The sequence below is a fragment of the Tachysurus fulvidraco genome, chromosome 16, assembly GCF_022655615.1.
Source record: "Tachysurus fulvidraco isolate hzauxx_2018 chromosome 16, HZAU_PFXX_2.0, whole genome shotgun sequence".
Taxonomy (NCBI): domain Eukaryota; kingdom Metazoa; phylum Chordata; class Actinopteri; order Siluriformes; family Bagridae; genus Tachysurus; species Tachysurus fulvidraco.
In genome coordinates this window covers 12019203-12029681 of record NC_062533.1, presented here as the reverse complement: position 1 = coordinate 12029681, position 10479 = coordinate 12019203, and the positions used below count along the sequence as shown (strand labels likewise).

General features: G+C 33.9%; 1 protein-coding gene across 3 annotated transcripts in view; it reads left to right on the top strand.

The window, feature by feature from the left end:
- LOC113655682 (disks large-associated protein 2) overlaps positions 1 to 10479 on the top strand; it is a 111765-nt gene that overhangs the window by 80975 nt on the left and 20311 nt on the right. For all 3 annotated transcript variants that reach the window (XM_047801866.1, XM_047801868.1, XM_047801867.1), the window contains one exon: positions 10410 to 10469. In XM_047801866.1, the coding sequence (XP_047657822.1) occupies positions 10410 to 10469 (60 nt within the window). The remainder of the gene's footprint in view (positions 1 to 10409; positions 10470 to 10479) is intronic.

The following is a 10479-nucleotide window of genomic DNA, read 5'->3' as shown; positions in this document are numbered from 1 at the left end:
TCTGTCTGTCTGTCTGTGTGTCTGTCTGTCTGTCTGTCTGTCTGTCTGTCTGTCTGTCTGTGTGTCTGTCTGTCTGTCTGTCTGTGTGTCTGTCTGTCTGTCTGTCTGTCTGTCTGTCTGTCTGTCGATATATCTCTCTCCCTTTCTTTCTCTCTCTCTCTCTCTCTCTCTCTCTCTCTCTCTCTCTCTCTGTCTGTCTGTCTGTCTATCTATCCATCGATATATCTCTCTCCCTTTCTCTCTCTCTGTCTGTCTGTCTGTCTTTCTTTCTTTTTTCTTTCTTGAACCATTCTTTGTAAGCGCTAGAGAATTTTATGTCTGGAATTCCAGAAGATCACCAGTTTAGGAAATACTTAAATGCAAATTTGGCACAAACAACCTTGCCACAGTTACTGAAACCAATCGCCACTCTCCTGGATACTGTTGTGTTTTTGATGTGAAAATGAACTGAAACTTGACTTGTAACCATGTGAGTGTATGTATTGAGCAGCTACCACATGATTGATTGAAGAAGGTTCTAAAGCTCCTTTGACTGCATGAAACTGAATTTATCGGAGGAACCTTGCTTAGTGATTTATTAAAAGTTAATCCTGATGATACAGGACCAGTATGCAGTCAAGTTTGAAATGATACTGTCAGAGTGTAGTTTTTTTTTTAAGTATGGTTTCTTAGTAAATATAAAACTGAATTTTCTTGTCTACCTATGCATTTCCTATATTATACTAAATGCTATAGTATTATAAAGAATACAGTACTGTGGGACCTCGATTTTCACTTATTTTACTAATTTTTGCAAGGCTTTTGGGAAGCAAACTTTTTTGTGTAAAATTGCTGTACTAACTCATGAGTTCATAACTTCAGAATGTCTGTTGGCCTAATGTTTGCTTTATACTGTATGTATATTCTTTTACCTGATGATCTCTTTTATCGATTTTATGGTAAGAAATAATTTGCAGCACAAAAACCAAGTATTTAGCATTAATTCAGTGCTTGTTTAATTTTGTTGCTTTAATGTTCACATTTTTTGAAGATTTATATATAAGATGAACATATAGGTGGTAGCTCAGTGGCATTTTGCCTCCAAAGCAAAATTGTTTCCCTAAATCTCAAAAGAAGGTTTGATATAATATACAGCTCTGTGAAATTAAAGGTGTTATTATTATTAGATGTGTTCGGATGATTTTGAAGAGCGTTGTCAATTCAAAATCAGTTCATGCTCGACAAACGATTTAGTAAGCCCTCGTTCCCTGTGGATGTGAGCTTCCTTTGCTAATCATTTCCTTTCCTGTCACCCATCTGCAAGTCATTATTATTTAATTTGACATCTTTTCTAAAGGCATTTAAAATGAACTCAGGTGTTCTTTAGCAAATTTTATTAAATTGTGTTAATTAAACTGTAAGAAAATGTGACAAAAAACAAAGAGGGGAGGAAGGAAGGAAGGAACAATTGAATAAAAGAACATTTTCAGATTATTAAATCACTGATTTGCTTTCATTTTCCAGATTATTTGCAGTTATTGAATTTGATAATTTGTTCCTATATACTGTATTTATATTCTTGTCAATATGACATTTTAATTTGTTATGTTCTTTACTGTATTTGAAATGAAAACGCAACAGAATCTGAGTGTGTTTAAAGTGGAAATACAATCGATTGTAAATCATTTGACATTGTCATTTCAATGGGGTTCATAGCTACACTGTTATAATCAAATCCCAGCATGCCTTAAGAACATTACAGATTTTATATGAATGAATATGTGATTTTCTGTGTCACATTTAAAGTTGATTTCTTGAGTAGAGATTGTCTTTATGCTTATTAAATGCAGAAAAGGCACCTTTCCTTCCCAGTGCATGTTCCTATGGCAGGCTTAATTTCTCACTGTGGTGTTTTTTTTTTAATTCTCCATTTTACTTTCTCTTTACTTTGTTTTTTCCCCATTTTTTTGCATTTGTTTATTATAAAGCCAGGTTAATTATACACATTTTAAAGAACTGAATTAGTATTATACACTGCCAATATAGCATGCTTCTTCTTTATTTTCTGTTACATTTTTAGTAAGATATATTTTGCTTCTTGCTAGTAAGAGAATTGTTGGAGAGATAATGCATTTGTTTTTATTATATTTCCATTTGTGTTTGAATGGTATATATTGAAGGAATGGTATATATTGAAGCTAATTATAGTAGGAAAGTTTATCCATATTGTCATCTTTTGCACTAAACCCGAGCCATTAATATAATATTCTGTGAAATCATACATATGTTACAACCTTAAATTCGAATGATAGCGGTATGATGATTGTGTATTTAACTTTTTAACAGTAATACACTGGTTTAGTCCACTGGTCATCATTACCTTATATTTTAGAGCATTATTATCGTTTTCAACAACAGAAAAAAAAGCAAAAAAATGTGATTCTGAATAATAATAGTTATTTCAAATACAAGATAAAAAACAGTTTTAAACCCTGAATAAATGGTAGAAAATGAATTACTTTGCTATATATTCTAAAAAAAAAAAAAAAAGGAATAAAAAATGTATTGTTCAAATAGACTCTTTTGCAACCCCATAAACCTTTTTTCTGCTTTTTGTCACTGTTGTCCATAAATTATGCAGTTAAACCTTCTTGTCATCTTATGGCTCTATTATAAGGTAATGTCTAGTTTTGGAGGGGAAATCATGCATTGTGTGATAATCATTTAGTTATCAATATATTTCATTAAGCTGCAGTCAAGTGATTTGGTTTTTTTTATCATTTATTTAAAGTGTTGTTGAACTTTTTTGTGTTGGATTCAGTAAAATCTGTTACGTTTTCTGATTTATTCTTTGTGTCTATGAATATCCAAACATCCCTGAAATAACAATCTATTTGCACTGGGATGTCATTTATATGCTGTCAGAAGTGTTTGTTTTCCATCCAAGAAAAGTGAATTCACTCTAATCATGGGGGCATCACCACTGTATGTATATATGTATGTTGTCCTAAAACAGCTATGACTTCATAAAAAAAAATTTGACTCCATCTGAGCCAAATTGGGCTCAGCTGGACTAGCGAGAATCCTATCCCGTCGATAACCATTAATCCGCTCATGTATGTACTGTATCCATGTCCATTCAATCAACATATACATCATTACATATTCCACTCATTTTATATTATACAACAGTGTGACCTGAGACGTTCTGTACTACTGAATGAAGATACACCTTGTAAAGAAACCAATCATTTCCATAAAGTTGGTTTATCCTTTATACTGATCTTAAATGCTCTCAAACATCAGCCTATTTTATAGAAAATCTTCCCTAAAGAGACTTATTAATAGTGCTTGTTTATGCACCACTGTTAAACTGGTAAGGTTTCTTTTTTATGTCAAACAATGAAAATCATTTTAGATTTTTCCAGTGAAAAACAAAAAGAAATTTAAAAGAATTATAAAGAAAAAGAAATAATAATAATTATTAGAATGAGTCACAAACAAATTCCTACTTTAAAAAAAAAAAAAAAAAAAAAAGTAACTATCATACAGCTATCAGTTACGTGATTCTGATTAATCCCACCCAAAAAGTTCAGCTTTTTTGGTTCTTGGTTTTTGACTGCTTGAAGCCAAGATCTGCAAAGAGCTGAAAAAGCATGTACAGTATCACAGTGTCATAAGGTATCAGCCAGATAAAAAATATTAGACTTACCATGATACATGCTATGCATAGGAGCAAGGAAGCGTGGAATAAAATTGCCAAATCAATTTCTATTTGCATTTCACTTGAATTGTGTTGGTTGCTAGATCATCACAAAAGATCGGAAATAATTGACCTTGGTTAAATTTTGTTCATAAAACCCAGAAAAGCACTAAGCTCTATATTATATCTGTTCAGATCTGCTAAAATATCTGCTAAGCTACAGCAATCAAAGCTATTGAGGTTATTTTGGTATCCGTTTGACTTTAAAACTTAATGAATGCATAGCAATGTTTTGGAAAATTCATATATAGCAGCCATTCCAACAATTAATATATTAATATAATCATAGTCTTTGGTGAATTAGCTTTTTTGAAGGTTATGATCCAGTACAGATTGAAATTACAGTATAAACCTTAAATATGGAATTACTTATTACCAGTTATGCATACAGCTCATGTAAAACCAAAGGACCTCCTATTTCCCAAAAGAGTGGAAGGAAAAGCCCTGTTAGCATGAGTAATATCTTGATAAATAAATCCTAGTAAAAATGGATCAACATAAATGCTGATAGTTCTTCAGATTGTTTGCCGACGTGCTGGAAAGCGGTACAATAATGAGTGTCTGCAGGCAACAGTGAAGCATGGTGGAGGTTCCTAGTTTGGAGCTGCATTTCTGCAAATTGCGTCTGAGATTTGGTCAAGATTAATTTTGTCCTCAATGCTAAGGAATACAGGAAGATACTTATCCACCTTGCATCATGTAGGTGTCTGATTTGCTCCAAAATGCTTCTGCAGCATAACAACAACCCCAATCATTCAGCCAATGTCATTAAGAAATGTCTTAAGTGAAAAGAAGAACAAGACATCTTGGAAGTGATGTTTTGGACCCCATAGACCCATGATCTTAACATGTAAGGAATATGTAAAGGATTACATGAAAAGACAGCCTATGTTCATAGAAATATTTTGGCTAGTTTTCCAAAATGATTGAAACAACCTAATTTCCGAGTTCCTTAAAAAAACTCCAAGATGAATTGATGCTGTTTTGCAGGCAAAGATTGGTTACACCAAATACACTTCTATTTTAAAAAGCAATTTACAGCATTTTTTAACTACAGCATTTATTTTTTTGCCTAGAAACCTTTCTAAAATATTGCCTAGAACTTTAGAGAAATATGTAATCATGGGTGCATCATTATTTACACGTTTAACATTAGCTATGGCTTAATTTAAAGGAGAATTGGTGTCTTTACTGTGAAGCCTATGTTTAATATCAAAACTCTATATTTTACATTACACTGCATTTGCAACTTCCCAGATACAGTAGAACAAGTCATTTAAAAAAATACATCTCAAATTTTGTGAAAATCTTCAGTGCCTAGCTCACTTAGGTTTTGGGAGCTCTTCAACAAGAATTTAATACTGACTCAGCATCAGAAGTGTCGTTGTATTGCATTTCACTTTATTAAGTCTATAGCAGTTGTGCAACAATAAAATGCAATCATTGTCCAGTCACAACCCTTAGGTTTACTCAGGCATGTGGCTGTAATCAAAAAAGCGAAAGCTCTCACACTTTAGTTTCTTAATTAAGACTGCAGTGCATTAGGACTGAAGTACAGTAGCAGTGAACCAATGAAAGGATGGATGTAAATGCCTTCAAAAATGTAACTTTCCAGCTTTTGTTTCTTCTATCGCCAAGTAAGGATTTAAGCTGCTCTTTAAAAAGCAGTGCTTACCGATGGTTTTTCACTGAAGAGATCAAGTCACGTAAGAACTCGATGTGGTGTTGCATGAGGTCTTCGTGTTTTAAATTAAAAAAAAGCAATATCATCCCCCAGGTGCGGCTGCTTTTCTACCTGGTATAGAATCCTCACAATATTCTTTAGTATAGTGTGTGATTAAAATCCTTCAGTGTTGTTAAATTAGTGATTTATCTAATCTCCATGCGAAAATCAGCTCAAGTTCTTATCTATGTGATATGATTATTAGGGTCATATGATTATTAATATGATCATATTAGTCATATACCATATAAGCCAGTAACCCTACAGTACAACCAGAAACTGACTAAATTCAAATTCAAATTGGTCTAAAGCAATAAAAAAAGAGGAATATTAAGAAAATATATTAATAATACTCTAAAATAATGTAAACACAAAACACTGTGTGTTGATCCAGTGAGTGAACAGTGCTGTTAAATATAGACTGGTAAAAATCATTTAACACACAGACGTGACATTTAGTTCTCAGGCTGATTTGATCAGTTGACTTAAAGCAATGTCACTGGTTATTGCTAGCTGCCTCATATTAAATATTTACTCAATTTGTGTTACATCATTTGTTTTGCAAAAGAATCCGTGGGTGAGGGTATCACTGAGGAACCGGATGGTTGTCAGTGTAAATTGTTGACATTACTGGACCCACTGTAGGGCTGTATGTATTCAGTGTGTTCATCTGGCAAGCACTTTTATCCACAGTGAGATAAAATCCAATCCAAGCATGGAGCTGAGCAGTTGGGGGTTAAAGTCCTTGCTCAAGGCCTCAACTGTAGCTCTCTGGCAAGTCCGGGATTTGAGCTGACAACCCAGATTGAATTCTGCATCCCTTGGATAAAAATGTTTGCCAAAGGAATAAATAGAAATGGAAATGAGTATTGCACTGGCTTCCTGTCAATATCTTCCTAATGAGCAAATATACAGTAAATGTCTTAATTTCCAAAATACATAATGGATTTAGTTGACTGTAATAAACATAATATCATTTTTATTAACATTAATAACATTAATAATTAATAACTAATTCCAAAATAATTGTAACATCAGATATATTGCTTTTAAAAACTGAAAAATAAATGAAAAGGAAAAAAAATAGGAATTGTAGAGTTTTTGTTATTATTTTCCCTTTTCCCATAATGTGTGATCATATACTGTAAGTCAGAACATTTTTCTGAAATAGAAATAAATACTAAATTATTACTTCCTCGGAAATGAAATTCAGGTCTTTGTGTCAACTCAGAATGGGTGAAATGTGAACCAGCAACAGACAATAAAAGTAAAATAAAAATAAATCTTCTCCTTAGCAAAATTGTTACCTGTGAGTTCTCTCTCTTGCTCTCATCATTCAGTTGTCCTAACCTAGATACTGTGTCTTCATGTGTTTTGGTGTGGCTTTGGAGAAAACACAATGAAAGGTACAAAAAATAGGCTGCAAACTCAAGCTCATTTCCTAGACTTTAAAATTAGCCACTTTCATGAGCTGAAACCATTATGTGTGTCATTGCATTGTCAGCCATCACATCCCTCACCTCTCATCCTGTGAGATTTGTGCTCACACAAACACACACACACACACACACACACACACACACACACACACACACACACACACACACACACACACACACACACATATACACACAGGCAAGGACTACCCAGCCTCAATGCCCGGGCTCAGAGAGACAGCGACAGCTCTACTGGAACTCTGTGCTGGTGTTTCTCTAAATGAGGGGAACAAACTCTCAGCACAATGGTGGGATTGAAAACAGTGGCTCTTACTGTATTAGATTTCAATTAATTCCAGACGGACTTTGGGTTTTCTTTTAAATGCTTTGAATTAATATGACTACATATGGATGTGAACAATTTCTCAAAGAACACAGAGCAGATTTGAGTTGACTGCATTTTATCATGAGCTGGTGGCTCCGGACATCACAAGAGAAGTATAGTGAGGTGAAAAACGATCCCTAACTGCTTTCATTGAGAATAATCTTTTTTTTTTTTTTTTTTTTTGCAACCTTTGCTTTGGGACCTAAAATAAAACACTTCCAATACTTGTTTCTGATAAGTGGCAGGTTTGTTGTTTTATTATACAGCCTAGAGACACCTCTAACATCTTAAAGAAAATAAAAGCTGAAAAATCAAGTAGCCACCAGCAATGAAAACCTGCAGCACTCAAAGCTCTCTCTCTCTCTCTCTCTCTCTCTCTCTCTCTCTCTCTCTCTCTCTCTCTCTCTCTCTCTCTCTCTCTCTCTCTCTCTCTCTCTCTCGATCTGTTTCTCTTTTGACCATCTTTGCAGGGCTGTTTTTAAACCTTCAGGGGCCCTGAGCAAGCTGTTGCAATGTTACGGGGCCCTCTGGTGGCTCAGGGACCCTGCATGACTACTTATACCACTCTTGGCTACAAACAGCTTTGCCTTGCTGTCTATTTCTTTCAGTCTCTATACCTCTGTTTGTGCCTTTCATCTGTCAGTCTCTCTATTTCTATGTCTTTCACATCTTTGTCTCAATCTCTCTCTCACTAATCTTTCTTTTCTCAGATCATGCTTTTCATAGACCTTATTGAAATGATTAACAGTCTGTTGGATTTAATTATCACACTTTTCTGCATTTTTGCTTCTTATTAGCTTTTTTTTTGGTTGCTTAATTTAAAATCTCATGCTTTATGAGTCAATTTAACGTTTAAGTGATCTTGTTTGAAGCTTCAATACTGATTTAGAGCTAAAAAGAGAATAAATACTGTAGCTCTCAGCATGGTCACTTAAATACGTTGGTAATCAGACCCATCCTTTGCTTGTTTTCTTTTATTTTTCATAGATATCTTGTAGACATGTGCCAGTAGTAAAGCATAACTTTTATACACAAGTTTATACACAATATCCTATGAAGTTATTACAACATTGCATTTAAATATAATATATTAATGCATTTAAATATAATATAGAATATAATATATTTTAAATATATACAAAGATACTTGTGACAATTCATTTTAAAACTAAGTGAATTAATAAATGACATGACAGATAAACACAAAAAGTGTGTCACAGATTTAAATCCTAGTGCAAAACAAAGAGTTTATAATTCCAATAAAAACAGCGTATTGTGCGTTGAATCTCATGACTTCATTTTATCGGCACATTCCTACACACGTCTGTTATCTGTGTATTCCAGCCTTTTTTTTTGCTTTTCTAGTAAATATATTCATTCGTTTATGCTAACTATGCTAACGGTTCTGTTCAAATATCTCATTGTTGGTTCATATTTGACGTTGAAAGAAATGGCACTGCTAAATTTTGACAGTAGGTGGATGTTATACATACAGTCAACTCCTCGGGCAGCCCTCATTAAAATGGACTAAAATGAATTCATACATTCCATGAGTAATATTTTGAGGATTATAGATTATACAACTAGCAAACATGTTTCCAGTGAAGTCATGAGCCTTGACATTTTTACTGAACTGCTGCATAGGCTGGGTCTCAGGGCAGCTGAACAGACTCTGAGGACAGCACTAACTGTCCCCTCCCTCATACATGAACTCACAGACTGGCTTTACAGAGTGCTTCAGTAATTGAAACAGTAAAGCAATGGGCAGTTTTGTTCTCTTTTGAATTGCCTGCCATAGATGTCGGGAAGTGGTGCTCTAATGGTTAGAGAGTCTGACTCCTAACCCTAAGGTTGTGGGTTTGAATCTCGGGCTGGCCACGACTGAGGTGCCCTTGAGCAAGGCACCGACCTTGACCATCCTCCTTACGGTGTGGTGTGTGATATTCATATTATACACTAATTTTTGCCCATTATCTTGTTGGCTGCCAATAATTATGGAGTTAGCTATAGATATGCCTAATTATTTGAGTACAAAATGAATGAACTGTTATCAAATAAATGAATTAGGATTGCTTTTTTTTTTTTTAGCCTGAATGCCAATCAGCCAAGACATTTTAGGAGTCTGACATTTGTTTCTTTATTTTTGAGCTGGAGATCTCACTCAAAATCTTTTTACCTCAGAAATCTATCTTGGACACCCTGATAATGATGCCTAGACCCTGCCTTTCAACATAAACCGGATTTAAAGAATTATCACAAAGCTGAAAGTTATGCAAATGTAATTCTTTTCATGTTGAACCTACAAAATAATGTATATTAAAATAAAATCATGTTTTTATTCAATCTGAAATTATATAGATGAAATATTTAAAGTATTTATAGATTTTGTTGAGATTCACTGCTCTCATCTGTTAGTGGCACTAGCCTTGTAGCTCCAGAGCAACATTAAAGAAACATATATAAGATGCCAAAGATAATCTTTTTGAATATTGCTGATATTTAAATTTTCATAATTCAAAAAATGTAAATGATTTATTTTTATTTATTAAATAATTGGTCGGTTTGAGCTAAAATTGCTGGATTGAACAAACGCTTGATTGTGCAGTGTGTTCACACATAATGGATTTAAAGTTCTTCATTTAGTAATATTTCCAGTGCATTCAGAGTAAAAGTCATATTTCCATTTCCATTCTTCTTGAGTTTGCTTTCATTTTATTTAGCAATAAGCCTTTATGTTTTTCCACATTATTCTAATAAACAGTTAATTTTCTGAATACTTTTAAACCAAACAAACTAAGTGCTTCAGCATATAATATAATTGTCATTTTGAAGCTTGGTAAGAATTGTGTATTCATTAGCATATCTGACCCCAGTGATGCCAGCATGTCAGTAAAGGCAGTATTAGCATTTGAATATAACAGTCCATTGCAGCAGTAAAATTTGTTTGCTACAATCATCTGGTGTCAGATTGTGAAAGTGCCATTCGATTCAATAGGAATTATGAAAATGTCCAAATGAATTTTATTAATTATCAGAATAAAGGAAATCCAATGGTGTGTATTATTAAGACTAAGTCAGGATCATTATGTGCTGCCCATCTAATAACTGCACTGTTGTTTTTAGGGATCCAGTTTCGCCTGCCTACTGCCTGTAATGTTGAACGAACGCAGGAACCGACGCCAGGTAAAAACTC